Source organism: Pholis gunnellus (assembly GCF_910591455.1).
Source record: "Pholis gunnellus genome assembly, chromosome: 3".
In the NCBI taxonomy this organism is placed as follows: Eukaryota; Metazoa; Chordata; class Actinopteri; order Perciformes; family Pholidae; genus Pholis; species Pholis gunnellus.
In genome coordinates, this window is record NC_136529.1 from 226,654 (window position 1) to 250,000 (window position 23,347).

General features: G+C 40.9%; 1 protein-coding gene across 2 annotated transcripts in view; it reads left to right on the forward strand.

The window, feature by feature from the left end:
* Positions 1-23,347, forward strand: part of cadpsa (Ca2+-dependent activator protein for secretion a) — a gene marked incomplete at its 5' end in the record, with an annotated part of 193,825 nt that overhangs the window by 152,372 nt on the left and 18,106 nt on the right. For both annotated transcript variants that reach the window (XM_079156889.1, XM_079156890.1), the window contains 4 exons: positions 3,193-3,267; positions 4,535-4,618; positions 6,699-6,731; positions 9,653-9,760. In XM_079156889.1, coding sequence (XP_079013015.1) covers positions 3,193-3,267; positions 4,535-4,618; positions 6,699-6,731; positions 9,653-9,760 — 300 coding nt within the window. The remainder of the gene's footprint in view (positions 1-3,192; positions 3,268-4,534; positions 4,619-6,698; positions 6,732-9,652; positions 9,761-23,347) is intronic.

A 23,347-nucleotide genomic window follows, 5' to 3' on the forward strand; every position in this document is an offset into this window, starting at 1 on the left:
TCAACCTCACATCATTAAAAGATCATCACGTTTTGGAGGATTTGTGTTTCTTTGTGAATGGCCTTGGCAGATGAAGGTGGGAAAGTCTTTTTTTATTGATTTTTCTCTCTCTGTGTTACTTCAGTTCAGTTTTGTTGTTCTTTGTCTCTTACTTTTTCTTTGCAGTATTCATGTAATTTAAATGTTATGTCACCTTTATCTGTCTCCTCTTCTGCTGCTTTTTTCCCTCCTCTCTGTTGAAAGTTTGTTAGAGACTGGGTAAGTGTGGATATGAATTCAATTGAAATCTCACCCTCCAGTTCCCAAATGTATAATTAGTCATCAGTTTTCCCTGACTGTCTTCCTCCACTTGAATTGTTTGGATTTCATTAGCATATGTGTAGATAGTATTGAATATACATGGGGTAGAAGTGAGAGATCTCATATTTCACAGAGTCTCGAGACTGATACCAATTGCTGACAATGAATTAATTATTGCAAAGTCCTTCACTGCTCTGTTGGTGCTACAAGGCTAAACAAAAGGATTCCTCACAGTGATGCAGCTTCTGGGTTTCCATGACAGCAGTTCTTTAGCAGAAGTAACCTTCATGGGCTCTGCTTCACGGGAGAACCAGGAGGCTCTTTAGAACGATTATACGCCTCTACATTCATTTACACCCACTACAAATGAAAGTAAATAAATAGTGTAATTCATCAATTAGTCGTCAAAAATTAAAAAGGAGTTTTAAACAATGACCTGAACAAGAAATAAATACACTATTGAATGTGAAATAGATTACTTTGATTACTAAGACATGAATTAATTTATGATTTTGCATGAAACACAGCTACGGTTATTATTTGTTTCGTGTAAAAATGAAGCTCAACACCTGTCTGCGTCTCTCTGCTCTGCTGTGCGAGTTATCGCCTATGAGTGCTGTGGGCGGCGGAGGGGCAGCACTCACTGCTCGTTCATGACAGTGCAGAACGTACGAGCTGTAACGTCACAAAAGTCTCCAACAACACCAGAACAAGTCGCCAGATTTAGCAAAAATGTCGCCAAGTTGGCAACACTGGCACCAGCTAAATGTGTCCCCAGAGCAACATTGGACGTAACAATGGTTCCTATCACATATTAAACCAAACAAAAATCCATCTTCATAAAAACAAGTTGTACAAATAATAATATATAAACAAGCATCTTAAAGCTACTGAAGATGTAGAAACAAACACATTTAACTTACCAGAGCTGCTGTTCACTATTTAGCTGCTGTTCCTCCTTTCTTTGTTAATAAAGAGTTTAATCTCACGGTTGTTCAGTACATCCGTGCGTTTTAGTTCCAGTAAGAAGTCCTTCTGGATTCATGGACGCCAGTGAAGACAGTCGAGCCTCCCCAGTTGTATTTCCTGAACATGTTTTAATGCTTTTGAGGCTGAAAATGTCCGCTCCACAGAGGCAGCAGATGTTGGGATTGTCACCGCCCAACATGTCACGCTAGCCCACTGACCAATCACGTACTTATAGGCCAGCTAGCAGCTCTGACACGTCAAAGAATACGCCCAACATGTCAAACTAAAGATCTGATTGGTTGAAGAGTATGACAATCAACAATATCGTCCCCATTCACTTAAACTGCACATGGATTCACTGGTGAGTCTGCAGGCCTGGGGCCTCTCTTCTACCTAGAGACACAGAGGTGAAATCTGATTGGATAAAAGCTCTACTTAAAACAAGCTGCACTGGAAGCAGAGCAACTGAGGAACACAATAGCTGTGCAATGAGAAAATAAGATAATGGGAAAAATAATTACAATACATGGTGTATTTATGAAAAATTATTCAATTATAAAATAGCTATAACTTTGTGATTCTGTTTAGGCCAGCAGAGAAGGCTTTGCAGGCCCTGACGGCCCACCACTGCATTTAACTGATATAATCGTACATTATAATACTGAGTTCTGTGCTTTGCTAAAATATGTTTGTTCACCTTTACTGTAACATCTCTGCTCTAATCCTCTCATCCTCTCAGCATACTGTTGAAATCCTTTAACATTTAATCCAAGGGTTTGATTGATATACTTTTGATTGCAAATGGGATTCAGTTACTGCAGTTTGGTTTATTATATACTTTATTTATCTAGTGTGCAATTGAAGAAGCCTTACTCTATTCTAACATTTGTACTGAAGACAAACATATAACAAACAAAGTTTTGTCTTGCAGAAATCACATATAAGTCAAACCCTTGTTAAAAGAGCTGCACAATGTTTATTATTTTTAATAATATATATGCTGCTGTCAAATTTACTACAATATCAGATTTCTGTTGTTTACTGCCTAAATCAATAGGTGTAAACAGACGGTGATGTGGCAGTGCTAATGTTCAAAATCAAGACCACATTTCACCTAAAAATCCCAGTTCTATCCCATTGCAAGAAGATATCGTTGCCAACAAGTCTGACATCTTTCTTACTTATAGAATGACTGTTATTCACTGACATCTGGTGCGATCTCCCGCCAGCGACATTTGTTTTTTTAACCATGTTAAACTGATACTGATTAAACTGATACTGATGGTCAGCTGGCTGAAAATGAGGAGTTGCTGCCTTAACGTTTTTTACGCTTGTTTAATTGGACAGTAAGGAGAGACTCGTCAGAGTGAATGCATCCAGGTGGTGGTATGTGTATGTAGCCTAGCTTAGCATAAAGACAGGAAGCAAATCCAGAGCTGCCCGGACTGGTACTTCTCTCTGTGTACATGTTTTGTGCAGAGCTACATCCATCTATGTACTCGTCACACAGAGATGAGACGGAGCTTCTCTTGTGATCTGGGTTACACAGAAAAAGCAAAAGATATTTTACATCTGAGTGAGATTTCCAGTTGAGATATTTGAACATTAGCTTTTGTTTTGACACACAATTTGTTTAGATTTTTTTTAAATATTGAAGTCCTGTATGAGGCAAGTGCTGCTTGTCTTAATTTACATCAAGGTAAAGATGTGATTAGTGGAGAAAAATCTCGACATTGCAGGTCATGTTGTGATATCATAACTATTATTGCAACATTCGTCACATTGGTTCGTTTACATAGATAATGTTGCCCAATGGCAAAATATTTATTCAGTACAGGTAAATATGATGTAAATAATGATAAAGTGCCCAGTATTTCCTGTGGATGAGAAGAGTAACATGTTTCTTTTTTCCTTCCTCTTTAGAGACAATACCATTCCCAAATTGATAATCTAATTGAAGAGACGGTGAAGGAGATGATAACGCTGCTAGTAGCTAAGGTACAAACTTTATATTACAGAATAGATTACACCATGTATGTATAACAGGCATAGACTGTTGTATATATTGTATTGTGTATTATATTTCAATTACAGCACTGGGAGAGGCAAACAAGCATACCACTGAACAATGTAGAGATATATTTAGTATGTGACAAATAAAAACCTTAAACCTTGAAACCTAGACAGGCCAATGATCACCAGGGATCAGGGAGGGGGCGCAAAACAACTATGGAGACACTCACAACTACTACAAAGAGACAGAAAACGACCAGAAAGAGACACAAAACAACAACAAAATGACTCAAAACTAGCACAAAGAGACTCAAATGACCACAAAGTTGTTCAAATGACTACAAAGAGACTCAAAACAACCACAAAGAGACTCAAAACAACCACAAAGATACGCAAAACGACCACAAAGAGAATCAAATGATCACAAAGAGGCTCTAAAGTCAGCACCAGTCTCTCAAGGTGTCCCCCAAGGTTCACTACTCGGTCCCCTCTTCATCCTCTACCTGCTCCCCCTTGGCGACATCATACGCCACCATGGTCTCCATTTCCACTGCTATGCTGACGACACCCAGCTCTACATCTCAAATCCAGCACCCCCATCACCCACAATACAACACCATCTGCCTCACTTCATACCTTTCGGACCTTCTGCATCGACACGCTCCCAACCGCAACCTTAGATCCGCTGACGCTAACCTCCTTACCCCCCAACCTCCTTACCCCCCCCCCTACTCTGTCCAAGCATTGGATCTGGGGGGACAGGGCCTTCTCCATTGCTGCCCCCTCCCTCTGGAACTCCCTCCCCCAGCACCTCAGATATTCTCCGTCACTCTCCACTTTCGAAACTGCTCTCAAAACTCACCTATTTAAATCTGCTTTAACCTGTGAAGTTAGTAATGTATGTTTTTTGAGCTGAGGAGCCTGTATTCTTTAATCTGATCTAAGAGCATGAAAAAGACAAAAACTAGATATACATGGTTTTTGGCTGACATGGACAATGTGACGTATTGCTGTATTTTTAACTGCACCCCAGTAGAATGAACACATTGAAATCGGCAGCCGCTAACAGGTTATTGCTTTAATATTTTAACACTGGTCGCAAATTAAAGGAACTAAAGTACATTTTACTGCTAATGCCTTCTGACTTTTACGAGACGTTTGATTGTAGACTGTCTGTATTTGGTGACACTGCTGCATTTACAAAAGTAAAGTAATGTCCCTGCTGCTTTCTTCTTCTTCTCCGCTTTCTCAGTTTGTGGTCATCCTAGAAAGTGTGTTAGCCAAGCTCTCCAGATATGATGAGGGAACACTCTTCTCTTCCTTCCTATCTTTCACAGTAAGTAACACATATACTGCACTACCAACAGTATTCTTCCTAAGACACATTTCAGCAGATACTCACCAGCTTCATTGTTGGATGTGCATATGAGAATTTTCCGGTGCGGTGCACCAGGTGACCAGAGGTTTGTGTTGCTGTCATCAAAATGAAATCACTGATTTGGAAGATAAAACAATACAATATTATTATATGAGACTGTTCTCATTCCCGACTCGTCACATATGGCTTGCCATCACGTTTTAACACCCTGGGTACCCCTTGGGGTCACTTCAGTTTAGGCAACATAACTACTTGTTTAGGTTAGGTTCTAAACAAACTTATCAAGAAGGCAGCAGTGTGCTGCGGTGTCCACTGGATACGGTGGAGGTGGTGGGAGACAGGAGGATGATGGCTAAACTATCATCCCTGATGAACAACACCTCCCACCCCATGCAGGACACCCTGCAGCTCTGTGCAGCTCCTTCAGCCACCAGCTGACTCACCCCCGGTGTGTGAAGGAGAGGTACCGCAGGTTCTTCCTTCACACACCGTATATACATAGACATACATATATATATATATATATACATATATATATATATATATATATATATATATATACGTATATATATGTATATATGTAACACATATATATATATATATATATATATATATACATATATATATATCCGGTGTGTGAAGGAGAGGTACCGCAGGTCCTTTCTTTACACACCGTATATACATAGACATACATACATACATATATATATATACATATGTACATAGACATACATATATATATATATGTATGTAAGGAGAGGTACCGCAGGTCCTTCCTTCCTGCTGCTGTCAGGCTGCACAACCAGCTGTGCTCCCAGTGGACCACACAACACTATAACAAATCTGTGCAATATAAATACACTGTGCAATACTACAATTATGTATATCTAATATTTTGTAGTTAGTTATATTTTAGTTATTGTGGATTTTTTACTTAGTTAATATCCTTTACTGTTTATTACTTGTTTATAATACTTGTTTTGACACATGATTTATTGTTGACACTATCCACTATGCTGCTATCCTGTAAATTCTCCCACTGCTAATAAAGGATTATCTTATCTTATCTTTAGTAAAAGATCAAGGTTACGGTTGAATCGAATACGATTGTAACTTCAGTTGCGTGGCATATGTCACACGTGTGCATGCAAATTAAGTACTTTACGTAACATACTAACGTAACTTAAAACAAGTCAACATTGACTTTTGGTTTCACACGGGTCACAAACAGTGGTCTCCTGGGTGAAAGTCCTGTGTTCGTTTGACACATCCATCCACCCATAAATTCCTTCCTATAAAGACTTTTTCGCTCTTTATATTACATGACCTGAATTCCGGCAATTGCACTGATCGTCTAATATTGCAGTGGATGGCTTTGCATTGTAGTTACTTGAAAGCCGGTGCTTTTCCTACTGAGAGGCTTGTGCGTTGGATAAGACGACAAAGACCGTGACAGAATGTTGGTATTTGATGATGTGGCAATGAGAACGTGCTGGTTGTAAACATTAGATTTGTCAGATTAACCTTCGAGTTTAACGTTGACCTCCCATAGTTGTATATATTCTTTTATAATGAATGTGTACATACATTGATGACAGTCTTTATTTTCAAAGGCATTTCTTGGGATACCTCAGCAAAGGTTCTCCTGTTTGATCAATTCTGGATCTTGTTATTTTGATCACATTACAAAAAATATTTTTAAAATACATTCAATAATAAATCCTGCTCTATTTTAAAATATTGGTTTTTTTCCCCTTTCATGAACATTTTGATACAGTTTGACCTTTTTTGAATTCATCCTGAGCACCAAATAGCTTAACACCTCAGCTAGTGTCCCAAGGAACTACAAAATCCTGGTTATTGAATTTGCGAGTGCACTTTTGCAGTTGAAATGACCACATGAGTCACTGTAGCCACTTCAGCAGGTACTAAACCACAGGCTGTACAGTCTCACCACATCAGCCTTTGTCCTGAAAAATGGTGCCACAGCTGGAGACTTGACTGTTTATTCACCCACCTCTCTCTCCTCTATGTCAAGGTGAAAGCTGCCTCCAAGTATGTGGATGTACCTGTAAGTGAGACTCATTTATTTCTCTGTCTATCTCTTTATGTGTATATATGCAGCTTAAAAGTCATTCATTAATCAGCTCCGTCTCCGATAAAATACATGTATCTATGAATTTGCTTTGTCAAGTATGTTTTGGAGGAAATACCATGTCCTATATCCTGTGTGTTGCTAGCTTTAGCCTTGCCCATTCAGTGAATGGTCAAGGCTTGAGAAAGATGGTGGCTCATGTTATAATATTCAAAAAGTCTATGCTTTGAGTGTTGTAATGTACACCATAAAAATAATCTCAATCATGCTTTATTTTCCGAAAGTGGACAGGAGAACAAATAAAACATGAATAAACTAAAAACACAAGTGGATTGTTTGGCTCACTGTGCGATGGCACTAGTATCCCTTTTCTGTTTATGAAATTTAAAGAACTGATTTTGATATCAAGAATCATAATTGAATCGTGAGACTCCCAAAGATGCCCACCCCTACATCAGGAGGTGGTCCGGTCGGGATTAAACCAAATCCATACAGTTTGGCCACATTCTTCAGAAGGATAATCCTTATCAATACCAGGAGTGAATGCAGCAGTGAAACGCATAACAGATGTAAACATGGATCAAACAAATGCATTTAACACATTTGTTAGCCGTCAAAGATACACACAACGTTGGGAAACAATAAATGTGAACGTCATTAAACCTCACCAAAAAAACGATGCTGGCAAAATGTATTTGCTCCCACAGATGATGTGTATTTGTATGTGAGGGTAACTTTGAGGAGGTGCAATAATGTTAACAATTGGTCCTGTGAGTTGCTGAATTAAATGGCTTCATTTTATATTATTATTGTATTATATTAAACTAAATGTAATTTAACCTTTTTCGCATTGATGCAAAAATAAATTGACAGCCATAAGCAACATTTACAACTTGGCATTGGTCAATTGTTCATTTCACTTTAATCTTCAAATGAAAAGGATCAGAATGAAGCCATCTTGTTCCCTAGTGCTGCGTGTGTTTGTTTCTTGTGTACAAATATTTGACCATGCTTTCACATGTCGAATCATAATCCAGATGGCAGTGCTTGTCATATTTCCACATCAAATGTCCCCCTGTTTCCTCCCCCAAATGTCCATTCATATGCATGTGGCCAGACACTGACAGGCAGCCGTGCCTCGTGCCTCGCTCTCATGCAGTACACATCGTGAGTCCATGTCGCACAACACATGCCCATTCTGCTGTCAGGGTGGGGGCGGCAGTGTTTGTGTGTGTATGTATATGCGTGGGTGTACGCATCAGATCTGTATTAGCTGCCAACACTTGGGCCGTAGCAACACGCCAAATTTCAAATTAATGCCTTGTCAGTGAATGTGACGGGGCACTGTGTTCACGGGCAGGGGTCGCCGTTTCCAGCTCAGCCCGCTAATTGTGTCCTTAATGTACAACGTGAGAGTTTCGCTGGTAAAAAAGACACTCATTTACACATTATTAGGGTCACTGCAGATGTGTTGACTAAGTTTAGTAGCAGTTAGCGATAAGTTCTTTGTGACTTATCCAATCAGTGTGAGTTTGAGAAAAGAGAGACGACCTGAGACCAAACGGTTTACAGACCGAGTCATCTTTTCTTGAAAATAATAAGACATGTTGATGTAAGAAAGAGGAATAAGGCATTGTCCTCAGTAAATAGATTAGATTTCGCCTCCTAACAGTCTGCTCTCCCCATTTAAACCCAACGTGAGCGTCTCCAGTGCCCCTGTCCCCTTTGCACATGCCCAGACTGTGAGCGTTGGTCCCCAGCAAAGCTCAACTGAAGCCCACGGCCGCCCTGTAGTCCAAAGTCAACATTCCTTTTCTCCAAATAGATACTGAAAATTTCAGAAAACCATCTCAATTCAAATGTAAGTCAAACTGGCGTCCATTTCAATAATGTGAAATACATTTGTCACCTAAAGCAGTGGTCCTCAACCCGACGATCGGGCCCCAAGGGGGTCACAAGATCATCTGTGGGGGTTGTGGTATATGTATTCAAAATCAAACAACATATTTTAGACTGGGTAATGTTTTTTTACATGACATCGCCTGTACCAGTGATGTCATGTGCCTCAGAATAGATTTCATTGAGTGTGTGTCCAACACTGTGGTTTTTATGGCTGCACTGTTCCATCCAATGAAAACTCTACATATTCAGCTTGACATATTATGTATATACTGTATATTACCTCTGGGATCTCCACTATCTCAATAAAGTTATGAGTACTTAATGTGTTGTAGTTTTATCCTTTAAAGGGAATATTTATATATTCCTACTATATTCCCTAAACACTAGGGACCCACAAGTGGACAAGCAGGACATTTGATTTGGATCGCCACATCAAGTAGTCTTTTATTTAACATGTCTATCTGCAGTACACCTTTAAGCCACATGACGGAGCCTGAATGTTCGTATAGTTCTGATAATCGTAGCTTACGTACGTACAACAGTGAATGTAATATGAAAGGCTAACGTACATTGTGTTTGTTTTAATGATGAGAGGGAATGAAAAGAATGAGTCTGTTTACTCAAACTAAAAGCATTTACTTAGTCTCATTGATTAAGTAGTTAACATGTGTATATGTTTTCAATAACACATGCATAAAACAAAGTTGTGATTTAACAAACATGTACCTCTACTAGATGGCTGGTTTAAAATATAAGGTGATGTGGAGATGGCAGTAAAAATGGTCAGGAACGTTCATTTAGGCACAAATTCCCTCTCCTCACTACTTATAGATACGACCTGATGGTTTGTCATTTTTAAAAAGTGGGTTCCCAGAAATACAGTTTTAGAAACACTGGTTTAGCAAATTTGATTCCAGTTAAACATGGTGAAATAACATTTTGACCCCAGGTGGCTGAGCAAAGGCATTTCTCTCTGTCTCCTTCATCCTTTGCAGAAGCCAGGGATGGACGTTGCAGACGGTTACGTGACATTTGTCCGTCACTCCCAGGACATGCTGCGGGAGAAGGTCAACGAGGAGGTGTACATCGAGAGATTATTTGATGTAAGTAAGCTACGGCGCCATCTCCTCCATCAAAGGGAGGCTTAGCAATGACACGGTTTAATTTACGCCACCTGTGATCATCTGCAGGAGGAGATTAAAACAAATTCTAGAGAGAGAGAGGAGAGGAACCAAAGTCAAACGATTACTTATTTCATCTCCTCTCCTCAATGTTTGTGTGAGCTTCAATCTGAACGGACTTTTGTCATTTTCAGAAAGCTTTGAAAGGAATATATGATAATCTGAGTTATGGTAACATAAAAGCAGTAATGGTCATATTAAATATTCAACATGATTATCATATTAACCAAATGGCAATATTTGAGATGTTGTAGTAATATATTCTGGTATATTTGGTATCTCGTATCTCTGCTACAATGTAAAAATCAATTGTGTTTGTAATGCTGTACCACAAGGTGAGTCTGTAAAGGTTCAACATGTTGATACTGCTGTAAGCACCAAACCCATAGGTAGCTGCGGTGCTTCTTGTCTGTCTTTCTGCCAACATCTCATTCAGACTCGTGTCTTTTTGTGAAGCTGACTGTACTTGCACATCAGTGTCCTGACAAACTGTAATCAACTCAAGCTGTAATCAACTTGCAAAACAGTGCCATGACACTGTTTGCCTCCATTACGTGAGATGAGGTCAAGTAACACCAAAAACAATCAGTAGATCTCTAAGCCCGGCCGCTGAGCCTCCTGTTGGGTCAAACTGGAGGATTTCTCCTGGAAATGTGCTGAAACAATCCCTGTGGTGGGACGAGTTACATTTCCGCTTCTCTTTTCAATGTCAGACGTATTTCACCCTTTTGTCTCATGGTGTCGGTGTGTAGTTTGTGTTGATCTCGAGGAGGGATTATCCTAAGCGTCGCTCTCTTTCTGAGTCAGCAAACAATAATCAATTGAAAAAGGGGCACAAAAGATCATTTTGTAAGATGGCTGAGCAGCAACCAGACTTACAAAGATGTTGTCCCTCCTGCTACATTTCAAATTGAGATTGCTCAATCTTTTCTGTCATAATTGCGACACACCGTAGACAAACACATCTCCAGACTGAAGAAGTAAGGATCTGCAGCTGAAATGTGATGACAAAGGTAACAAATGTGATAAAGTTACTGCTTTTGTGGAGAAAAAGTAGCTGGAAGCTCATTAAGATGCGTGTGGCCTACGTAGAAAACAGCTGTTCTGATGTTCTCATTGATATTTTTGACATTAGCTCTGTGTTTGGGCATCCAGCCAGCAGGCAGCTGGGCAGATCAAACTGAGCCACAGCACAAAAAACACAAAGATAAACTTTTCAGATCTTGTAACAATCCACAGCACAGTGCTTACCGCTCGTTCTCCCGTCAGGAACACCACTATCAAACAAGTACTTTAAGGGGCCAGATTTGTGACAGTGTTGAGGCCATCATCTAGTACTTCAATTGGTCAAGAGAGAGGATGTACAGTATCAGGGTCTGGCTGGCTGACCCCGTCAGCTAAATACTCTACTGGGGGACACCTCACTATGCAATAAGAATACTGTCTGCACAGTAATTCCAGATTACTGTGCAGACAGTAATCTGGAATCTCCAAGTGAACAAGATCGCACAAACATGTTTTCTTCGACTCTCAGCAAAAATCAAGTCCTTTCTGTACTTGACAGATCTTGAAACACACATGTGTTCCTTTATCTCATCTTGTCCAGGGCTCAGACAGAAGACTCCTTTGAGCTAACCCAAAACAATACGTTTGTTTCTTAATGTACTCCCATGCTAATAACATCAAAACATTCATTAAAACATAATTGCCATTAGATCTTATTTTTCACTGAATTAATTGCTCGTATTTGGGAAAACAGCACCATTGCTTAAAATGAATAAAAGACATGAGCAGTCATCAGACAGGCTGTCAATAAAGCCCCACATTAGAAAAACCAAAATGATGACCCACATTCTTTTTTTATGAAGGTCCATCACACTTTACAGACCCTCTTCCTGCACTGTAGTGACCGTAGTTTTCAACAATGAGGGATTATTAGCAACTCACTTTCAGTTTGACCTCCAAATATGGTGCTTAAACTGTCGACTTTGATGTAGTGATCTGACCATGTTTGTATATCTTGAATGAAGTTTGTGAGTAAATGTGACCAGAATCTATCAAAACGATGTCCATAAGACCCAAGTGGAATAAACTTTAATGATCCTTTAAATCAGTGATTTTTAAAGTGGGGGTCGCAAGGGGATCTCAGCAAATTGGAGAAGATGAGGGAAAATAATAAGAATATTACTAAATAATAATAATAATCTATTGTAATATCAAATATATCAGAATCTTGTTTGAGGTGCCCATCTCTGTATTTGCCTTCCAGTCAGTGTTGTACTGTGTCGGTCTGTGTTTGATACAAAGCTGCTCTGCTCCTGCAATTTAGCTAGCTAGCTTAGTTAGCATTCAGCTAGGCTCAGACCTGACGAACAGACACACACACAGACACACACACAGACACAGAGACACACACATAGTTGTTAAATGTTGGTAAACTAAACAAAAAAACAATGTTCGTAATGGAAAACCATCAATCATTCCGTTACGTCTAACAGAATAATTCAAAGATCAGAAATCCAAATATAATTATTATTGCATTAGTACATGTCAGCACTTTTAGAGACATCTTGCAAAAGACGGGCACCTGTCATAAATGAATGCTATTTGGGGTGCCTTGACATGAAAACGATGGCTTAGTACCCTTCTTTGAATGAGTACTAAGATGATTAAATAAATAATAAATATCAATAAGCTGCAGCATTATTTTAATCTGAATGAAGGTTGAAGGGACAGGGACCTCTGCAGCGGATGTAACTGTCGCCTCGTCATCCTGGTGGAGACTCTGCAGACTGAACAGTGAAGGCGTGTATACATCTATCTGTGCGTGCCATTGTGCTGAATGGAGGCCTTGAGGTGTAATCCGTCTCCTGTCCTCTTCCTGACGGAGGGTGACAGAGAGGTGTCCGGTGCTGGATGTTTGCCGATCGTTGCTGCATTGTGACCCGTTGCTTTGCCATCTATCCTCTCTTGCTCCACCAGATTATTTCTGCTGGTGTTTGTCTCACCCCGGCTTCTCTTTGTTGTCATTCCGTGTTAGCTCTCCCCGCAGCGTCACCGAGCACCGACCAAGGTGTCTCTGGCTGCTCTCTGCTGCTCTGTTGTGCTTTTCTTGTCACTTGTCTGTTTTTTTTGCTGGTGGCGACTTACAAGATGGAACATTATTGCTTAACTTGAGACTTTAAAACCTCTTAAACTCTAGCCCTATTTTTAGGCCTCTGCTCGAAAATGTCATACCCATACTGAAGAGAGTGTAAATTTCTAACTACAAGGTCTATTTGAATCATTTTGATGTTATAATAACAGAAACACTTGTGAGATTTGATCAGATGTGTAAATATCAGTGTATATGTTACTGGTTAATACTAGATGAAGATGGAACACAAAAAAAGCACATTTATTGATATTATTTATTTGAAATAATGCAGCTGAAAGCCTAAAAACTCTCCCAAATCATAGCACAACATGTCAGTAGTCTAACAAAAAAGATTTGGCTTTGATAAAGTGAAGCAAGCCAATGATATAGAGGTTTTAAGTACGGAGAGGTTAAGCAAGGTCAAGCCAAATTCTCATTTTGGAACAAGCTGTTGCAGCTGTTCTATTCTAATTTTATATACTATATAACATTATATTTCACTTGTTTTACCACTAATAGTGTTCAGTCTAACCTAACACAGCAGTTTGGCATCATTTTGAGAGCCAGAATCCTCTCTAAGGCTGTAAACCATGGATGATTCTCGTCTGAGCTCCAGTCCTCACGTGTGTGTTGGAAGCTCAGGAAGCCTATGATTGGTCAATTTTAGAAAATGACACCATTTTAGATGCGTCAGAGTCTTACGATTGCAGTATTCTCACAAGTTAGGTTGACCCCCCTTTGACCAGGAAACAGAGGAGAGAGACACAGGACATACGTAGGAGCAGTGTTTAGCCAGCAAACGGGGAATTATGCCGGTCTTTTCGTGATTCTTCGTAAAGGTAAGGTCCTGCTTTGATTTGTTTTTGGATAAGCGTTTTTTTGTTCTGGCGTTTGTTTGCTCACAGCGTTGTACTGGTTTCACGGAGAGAAATTCTGAAGATATCTCTGGTTTCTGTGTCGAATTCTCATGCTCTGCGATGTATTGCTCGGCCGTGTAGCCGTTAGCTTTGTGATGGAAAATCGAAGTAGAGTGCATAGCTCGCCGACTCGTGGCGACAAATACGTGATATTGTGGTACGTCTTCTAGTTGCTTATAATAGTTGTGTATAGTTGTGTTTGGAGTGTGTAAAAAGTGACTTACATGATAGTGTTGCTCAGATGTTGCTGTTTAATCTGGTATATAACATGTATACATGAATTTTTTTAGCTCTCGATATGTAAATTCTTTCGACGGTATATGCGAAACCCCCTCTGAGTCCGAGAGCCCCCAAATATGGGGGCGTCGTGCGCAGGAGGTTTTAAGGAACAGAATAGTTTTTCTTTCACCAGAATCATTTTCAGTGGCATGCCTTTAGTTCTGCTTCTATCTCATTCCATCAGTATAAAACTTCTATACATTTCTATGAAAATGGTTTTGAGTGTTATGGCAAAGGGAAGAGTTTAGTATTAAAAGCACATTCTGAAGAGGCTGTTTGCCTCGCAGTGCTGTCGGGACCTTGATGCAGCAGAAGCAGCAGTGTTGACACGAACTGATGTTTGAATTCCTGTTTGCAAATGTTATGGTTGAAATATGTGCAAGGGAAATTTCTGAAATATTCTCTGAAATGAATTAAGATATATGAAGCAGGTATTTCACGTGATGTTGAAGACGAAAACTTAGCATTTCACCTTCTGTTGATGCACAAATTTGGAAATAACTTCTCTTGTGACTGAGGATTCTCTGTGTGTTAGCAACAGGACATCATGGGTCAGTGGAACCCTTTACAGAGCCCTGCTGGGTAATTAGCTTTCTATATCTGATCAACATTACGCACATTTGATTTTCACGTTAAGTTTTCACTCTATTTCATACTTTTTTAGTCACTGTGCCAGCATCGGTGTTTCCATTCATGTATTCTTACACACATCTCTGTCGCATTAGAAAAGCTTAGAAACGGCAAAATTATGTCAAAATCTGCGAGCACAAATTAGATCTGTGTGTGTGTAGAGGTCCAGTGCTTTCAACTCAAACAGCTGCGCACTCAAATGACCTTTGGGAGCGCTTTCACATCACTCACTGTAGAATATCTCTGTTAATATCTGGCCAATCCACAGATGAGGACTGTAACCAAATAGATATGGTGATACAATGGCGACTGGGTCCGCCCACTGACCGTCAAAAAGAAAAAACAGTTGTGAGTGAGCAGGTGAGAGCTTTGCCAGCAGAAGAGCAGTGATAGAAGTTGTGCATCAGGAGACGCTCCTCCCACTCAAAGCATGGTTTTCTCTTGTGGGCTTCCATTTAGCTCGCGAGCAGAGATATTCTACACGGAGTGATGTGAAAGCGCTCGCAAAGGTCATTTGAGTGCGCAGCTGTTTGAGTTAAAAGCACTGGACCTGTACACATACACAGATCTAATTTGTGCTCGCAGATTTTGACATCATTTTGCCGTTTTTAAGCTTTTCTAATGCGACAGAGATGTGTGTAAGAATACATGAATGGAAACACGGATGCTGGCACAGTGACTAAAAAAGTATGAAATAGAGTGAAAACTTAACGTGAAAATCAAATGTGCGTAATGTTGATCAGATTTTGACATTGATTTGTCCTCATACAAAATTCAATAAAATCGTACGATCTTAAAAAATGCTTGTCTTTGTCTGCCATGAAACATTAAACACGAAAACACTGTAGCGGTATTGAATAGTTAAAAGCAAATGTTCATACAGGCCACCAAAGCAGATACCCAACTGTGTGTGTGTGTGTGTGTGTGTGGGTGTGTGTGTGTGTGTGTGTGTGTGTGTGTGTTGGGTTTGGGGGTTGTCGTCCTCCAGAAATAAGGTCAGGATGGACTCCCCTTAATCTCTGAAAGACAAAACTATAAACAAGAAAGAAAGAAAAGCAAAATAGACAGCTGCAAAAACAACAAAGTGATAGAAAAACAATTTCCAGTAGACTAGAGGGACATTATATGATGTTTTGGTGACCCGCAGGACACGTTTCTTATATGCCGGGTGACAAGATTATAGTCTTTACATCTTTCAATGGGCCATAATGTAGAATGAAAGAATCCCAATACCAGAACAGTCGACTGTAAAGAGATTACATTTCAAATCCCATCAACAAATCAAGTCCTTAAAGCGTTTCATTTCACACATCCCTGTCAAATGTGAAGATGAACAGCAATGTGTGTTTGGTGGGCTGAATAGAAAAGAACACAACAGAATAAGACCTATAAGTCTTTATAGGTAGAAGATGGAGCACAGGCTTAGTGGAGACACTCTGCATGTGCCTCAAAGTAATTTAGGTCTTCAACATGTTTGTCTGTGGTTTCCTCCAGAGACAATAAGCCTGAGGTTATATGTCATTGTAATTGGGGTTAAGACATGCATTTATCTCAAGATGCATATAATATCTAATGCAGTAAGCAGATTATTTCACTACGGCCCCATAACTTCTAAATATGTGTCAACACTCACAATGTGAGGCGTAGAGTGACAGCAGACTGGCCCATATGTGATCCAATGCTGATAATGTTAAAGAAACAACAGCGTCTCAAGAAATCAGTTATAATTTGAGACGTTTTAACGAGTGTTAATCCTCATGTTCTGACACAGATTGGCGGGTAGGGGGGCTTGTCGGGGCAGGACATTTTGAATTGATATTTGACCCACTTCACTGACCGATCATGTGGGTGGGGGAGGTCACTTCTTCATAAACGTAGAGTGTTACTTTTTGGTTTTTAAATCAGATTTACTTCATGATATTTTACTAACCACAATCCTGACCAGCAATCCAATCATGTAACGTTTTTTAATATAATATTTTCTGCTGTTGTGAAAATGACTCTGCAGGCGTCTGTGACATCATGATTATGGAAATCCCAGGCAGAGAGGTAACTGTTGTGAAGTTGCTTTGATTTTAGTCCATATTAAGCAGATGCGGACTTCTGGTTTAACTAGGGAAAGAACACTCCAGACTAAAAGATTGCTGTTTTTAGGACAACTTTCCATTGACACATGCTATTTTTCTCTCACATCATTATAAAGATATAAAACAGTGATGTCACATGGAGGAGCCCCCCTCCTGTGCCTGTGGATTGGCAGACCAGGGTGGTGGATCCCCTTTTTAAAACAGGAGACCTGAGCATGTGCTCTTACTATCATATTGAGGGTCGTTGGGATGTCAAAGCTCGGATTCAGGAGGAGCAAAGTGGATTCCATTCAGGTTGTAGAGCAGTGAAGCAGCTCTTTATACTTGTTGCGATATCGGAGCAGAGGTTTGCACGAGTGAGGGTAAGATGGAAAACAAGCTTGACAGACAGGTTGGTGTGGCATCCGCACCAATGTGGGTTCCCCACAGGCCTGTGTGTCGTGGTGAAGAGGGAGCTGAGCCTGAAGGCGAAAATCTGGATTTATGGTCAATTGTAGTGCCCAAAATACCGAAAATGTATATTATTATTTAATGTCTTAAGGGTGAGGAGCATGGGCATCCAGGAAGAGCTTACAGTGAACCCCTGCTGGTTCACTTTAAAGGTGCAAAATAAGAGATTGGGAGCATTTCCATTGCCTCTTAACTGCTCTCAACATGGCGATGCTTCACTGTCTGCTCAGGTAAATGCCACTATTTCTTTACATAGTCAATAGGTGTTTGTTGCTATGTTGATGCTTTGAATGTTGAATGTTGCTCCTTTAAAAGAAGTTAGATTGAGGTATCATATAAGGCCGCCTCCTGAACACCTCCCTCTTGAGGTATACTGGTCACAACCCAGGATCAGTGATTGGCAGAAAATGGATAGATGAATTGACTGTCTCGATTCATAGAGCAGGGATGGGCGATACTAAACTTTTTGGAATTCGATACAATCCCAGTATTTTTTATACAATACGATACCCAGACTGATAATTTCTTAAATGGGTGATGAATGTGATTTTTCAGCATAATCAATAAAGATCATTAAATTCAAAGACAAGTCAAATTACATATATCGCTCATTAATTTATTACCAAAGCAAATATTAGTACAATTAAATAAAAATGTTTGTGCCACTTTATTGTCACAAATAGTGCATTCTACTGTATTTTATCTACAGGGGCCACTTTCTAAATTATTGGAGGCCTGGTTCTGATGTCACATTGGTTTCCACAGTCAAGTGACACGGGTCAGCTAAATATGACAGCGCTGTTTTGACACTAACAATATAAGAACATGGAGAAAATGTTTGAAAGTGATGCAGCCACCCACAAATGTGTTTATATAATTTAATTATTGATATGGTTTTAAAGGAATCAATGAACTTGTGAGTATTGAAGTATCAATACCATAGTATTGATCTGCTCATCTCTTGCCGAACAGTTATTGTTCCAGGTTGTATTTCATATGCCTCAGTCAAAGTATTTCATACTCTATACTGCAGTCAGCTGTGTATGTAAACGACAACACCTTTTATGTGGCGCACTCAAATACAAAATAACAAATTCTATAGAGCTTTAGGCCATGGTTTCATGGTTTGCAATGTGACTTTTGTGATCCGATGCACCAGATTGTAATTAAGCTGTGTCCATAAATGTGTGTCCACGCTTGACACTTCCATGTAACCTGTCTGATCGGATAGTGATTGGATATATTTTGTGGTCAAAGAGTGGCTGTAAAATGGTGGATAAAACAATTTCATTACGTAACAATTTTTTACAATAAAAGTCCCCTGTCATTTCTGCTGCTTACTCGCTGCAATTTTAGTAGACTTGTTTTATTAAGGAATAGCCGCTAGCCGCAAACAAAGCTCCTCCGTAGACACATTTTCCCTCTAAATTCTTCACAATAAAGGCCACCTGATTTGTTTCTTAAAATCTCTTATTTTGAAACACCAAAATTAGAAAATATTGTGTTTTTGTCAGCAGTAACTTAACAAGATAGCAGGTGTTGGTTTTCCTCCTCTCTTCCCTTTGCTCTCCTCGGAAGATGAACTCTAGTGTGGAGGTAAGATAATGGAGGTAATGGAGAATGGAAGTAATTTATTGGATGGTGACCACATGCTGTCCACACCACACTGAGATTCAAACTCAATGTGAGCCAGACTACCTCGGCATGTGTGGACTGAATATAAGAAGTAGACGTAGTTGCCATGACGTCACCCATTGGTTTGTGGACTGCTGTTCTGAAGCCTTGAGTTTGTCATTCTGGCCGACACCATCTTGGTTTTTTGAAACCGGTGAGTAGAAGGGACCAGATTTGGACTGTGGAGGAGTAGCATAGATGCACCGTATACGGATCGTTTCGGCACTGTTTCGATAAGTTTTAGTGCATTGCCATCTGTTGGCCTTACAAATGTGTTGAAAACGACCTGCAGCTTGACATTTTGAAGATGTGTGTGCGTTTAGGGAATGGTGAGAAATTAATTTAGTCCCCTTGCACCTTCCCCCCCTCCCCGGCGTGGTTTAGTTCTTGAAAGAGTGGCTGAAGAGGGCCGGATTAAGACAGATGTGCTTAAATGATACTGAAGGGAGGATTTAGCACGGCACAGCCGGGGGATCATTGATTAAAAAAAGCCATGTCTTTAGCCTGAGCCAAATCCAGCCCTGCACTGATATACCACAGCTTCCTGCCCATGAAACTCCTCCTGTACCAGACAACCACCATGCTAGCAAGGTGGGGGGAGGAGTGCAGGGAGAAGGAGGCAGACAGTGATGGTGCTGTAGAGCCACTGAGTCTTTGAGCCACTTCCCTGTCTCCCCTTCCTCCCCCCCGGGGCTGCAGTTGCAGATACTGGGATTATGCAGGTCAATTATACACTTAATCTGCCTTTGCCCGGAGGGGATTAGGAGCGTAGCTCATTGATTGATTTGAAGTATTTCCGGTGACCTTGGGCAGTTATCAGATACACAAGCGTGGTAAAATTGCACTTCTGTGTGACGAAAGTTTAAGCGCTTTTTAATCGCTGCTGGTCCTCCCGTCTCGCTCCGCTTACCAACTGCTGTATGGCTGTGACGGAGCTGAGCGGGGTCAGGGGTCAGGTTGAGCTGCAGATTGGGGGATTTGAGATTGTTGTCGTCGCCGCCGTTGTACTTTGGTCACGGCGGGTGGGTTTGTGCACGGGTGGGTGCGGGGGGGCTGTGGCGATGACAGAGAATGCCAGCAGACTACCGGGTTATGGAGCTGCCTTCATACCACTTGGCTGTCTGGAGACGTTTCACTTTGCCGGCTCCGGTCATGAACTGCCAGCCCCCGCGGCCATGCCAAGTGAACAGTTTAATCAACACTGAGCTCAGGCAACACGCAAACTTAACTCCAGCAGCTTGCCAGACGTCTTATTCCGCTCAAATTACTCCTTTATGAGAGGATAGACTTTTTAGTTTTATTAGTAACTATTGTTAAAATATTTGAGAAATAACTGAGAAATCACAATGGAGGTAATATAATGAAATCAAGTAAGTAAAAAGTAAAAAAAGCTTATTTTTGGGCTGGATGGATGGATGGATGAATTAGTGAATTGTATTTCCACTGGAGGACCAATTCCACGTACAATTGTATATCCCATTCATATACCATGAATGATCAATAGATACATTCAAACATCTGATCTGATCATTTTCTCACTGATACTGATACCCAACAATAAAACTATAATTCATTACATCAACCAACATTACAGTTGCAGTTTATCTCTGCACTGTTTCAGATCACTGCCCTATTTCTGGAGACAATGACCAAATGACCTTTACCTGTCATCTACAACAATATGTCTGCAATACTGCATCGATGTCCTCTTGTTGTTTCTCATGCTAGTCAGTAATCTCGTTTAGGTTGAAGCAAAAATATCTGTGAAAGGATTACACAACCAATAAGGAGGAAAATAATGGTCGGAATAATAAAAAAAGGCCAGAGCAGCGTAGGTTAGATTGACTGTGTGTCTGTTCAAAACACGCTCTGAAAAGGTTTCACTTGTGTTTAATGAAGTCTGTAAGCAGCTTAGAGGCCTTAATAATTACTGAGAGAGAGCATTTTGTTTCTCTGCTTCGTTCCTTTTGGGTCTAAATCCTCTGTGAGCATTCCCAGTGCCAGGAGGAAACAGCAAAGGACACCAGGGCCACGATCACCCCGAGAGGAGGGAAATACAAGTTTAATGGAGACTTCTCCTTTGTCAAGTCTCGCTGGTTTATTGATCGGGGCCGGCAGGGTGAATTGATCGAGGACACGCATGTCATCTCTCGGGTCTCTATCACCCTTTTTACAGCCCCCTTCCCTCCCTCTTTCGCTTTGCCTTGTTAAAAAGGGAGGTATGGTGGCATTTGTTTGATTAACTTGTCTGACAAAAGTGACAGCTGCTCACGGGCGTATGTGGATGAGTGGCCCAGCGCCGCTCCCTCTTTGTACATCTGTCAGAGCCGGAGCAGGGCGAGCGGGGTGAAAAGAGACAAATTGGACCCAAAAAGAAGGCCATTCACCTTCGCTAGACCCCCCTCTGCCGCTCCACCCCTCTATCCCATTCAGGTGCTCGGCGGGACCCTCAAGTGCTTGCTGGCTTATTCCATTTTCACTCCCCCTATAGAGTTCCCTGAGCCCACAAGTGTTTTAGCCCTCTTTTTCCTTCCCTCAATCCACCCCTAAGCGGCTCTTTGTAAGTAGAATGGCTCACTTTTCTCAGGGCCCGAAGCCGGCGGCTTTTTTCTTTTTTATATTGTCCACCACAGAGCTTTTCTGTCGCTCATTGTATGTTTACTCAATGACCGGTCGCTGAACGTAATTCCAACTGTTAGGTTCCTCACAACATGGCCCCCCAACTACCTCCACCCACCGCTCCAAATATATACCCATCCCTTCTCCAAACCACCGTGTTTTTATGAAGTTGCTCCTTATTTAGTCTCTCTTGTCCACTGAACTGACACTTGCGAGTAGAAGGAGATGGCTGTTTTGTAAGAGACGCAGATTGTCGGCCTGAAAGGAAACCCAGACCTGAGATAAACATTTACCTTTCTCCTGTGTTGACTGCCATCCTGTTCCTCAGCACTCCTTTCTTAACCAGCTGCCTGGTTGAAATGCCCACTGAGCCCGTTTTGTTGCCATGCCAGCTGTGCTCAGACCGCGGTCAATGGTCAGTCAGGGTTTGCCTTTTGTGTCGCCTGCACAATCAAAACAGTTTGAGACCTGTGAGCTTGTTGAGCCCAAACTTTGCTTTAGTCCTAATTTCAGAGTCCTCCTGCTCCTTCCTCCTCCTCCAACATACCCACTTCCTTGAATGAAAAGAGGGGGACAGAAAGAGGGGGAGAGAAGGAGAGATGACAATATCTAGCACTAGATGCTCGATGCCATTGAGCCTCAGTGAAAAGCCCCTTTCTTGTGAGTCCACACTGAGGCACATACATTTGAAAACATGTTGATGTCACTTCACACTTTTCACACACAATCTTCTACAAGTCTGCAGCCCACACACCAATGACCAAACAATAGGACAATGGTCAAAGAGAAACTGAGAAGTTTTGCATGACCATGCTAATACAAAAAAACATATACTTTATTTTCATCATAACATACAATCCCAGCACAGATAGGGGAATTTGATCTCTGCATTCCACCCATCCTAAGCATCAGGAGCAGTGAGGTACAGACGCTGAACATCGACATGCAGATTGAACCGTCAATCTTGTGATTAAAGGACGACCCACTCTAACCCCTGAAACACAGCCACCCCAGTACATTTATGTAGCGGCAGCGTCTGGCAGCTTTTGTAATTTTCCAAACAATCAGACACTATAGCCACCTTTTCACAACAATTGTCCTGATGTGCGAAGTGGGAAAGTGGTATTGGAAAGCAGCCAGTCTCTGTCAACAAGCTCTTCCCTCTGCCTTTGAGTGTGGTCGGAACATTGGAAGCAGTGGTGGGCCGTCAGGGCCAGCAAAGCCTTCTCTGCTGGCCTAAACAGAATCACAACGTTTTTTATAATTTAATAATTTTTCACAAATACACTACATGTATTCTAATTATGTTTCCCATTATCTCATTTTCTCATTGCACAGCTACTGTCTTCCTCAGTTGCTCTGCTTCCAGTGCAGCTTGTTTTAAGTAGAGCTTTTATCCAATCAGATTTCATCTCTGTGTCTCTAGGTAGAAGAGAGGCCAGAGGCCCGCTAGGAAGACTTTGCAGATTAAAGTATATGGGGACGATATTGTTGATTGTCATAGTCTTCAACCAATCAGATTTTTTGTTTGACATGTTGGGCGTATTCTTTGACATGTCAGAGATGTCTAGGTAGCCTACAAGTACGTCAGCATTAACGTGCGATGTGATTGGTCAGTGGGCTGTTGTGAAGCTTAAGCTAGCTAGCAGAACTTAGTCGTAGTAAGAGTTCAAGTTGAAAGATATGTAAGAAGTTATGACATTGACATGACATTTTT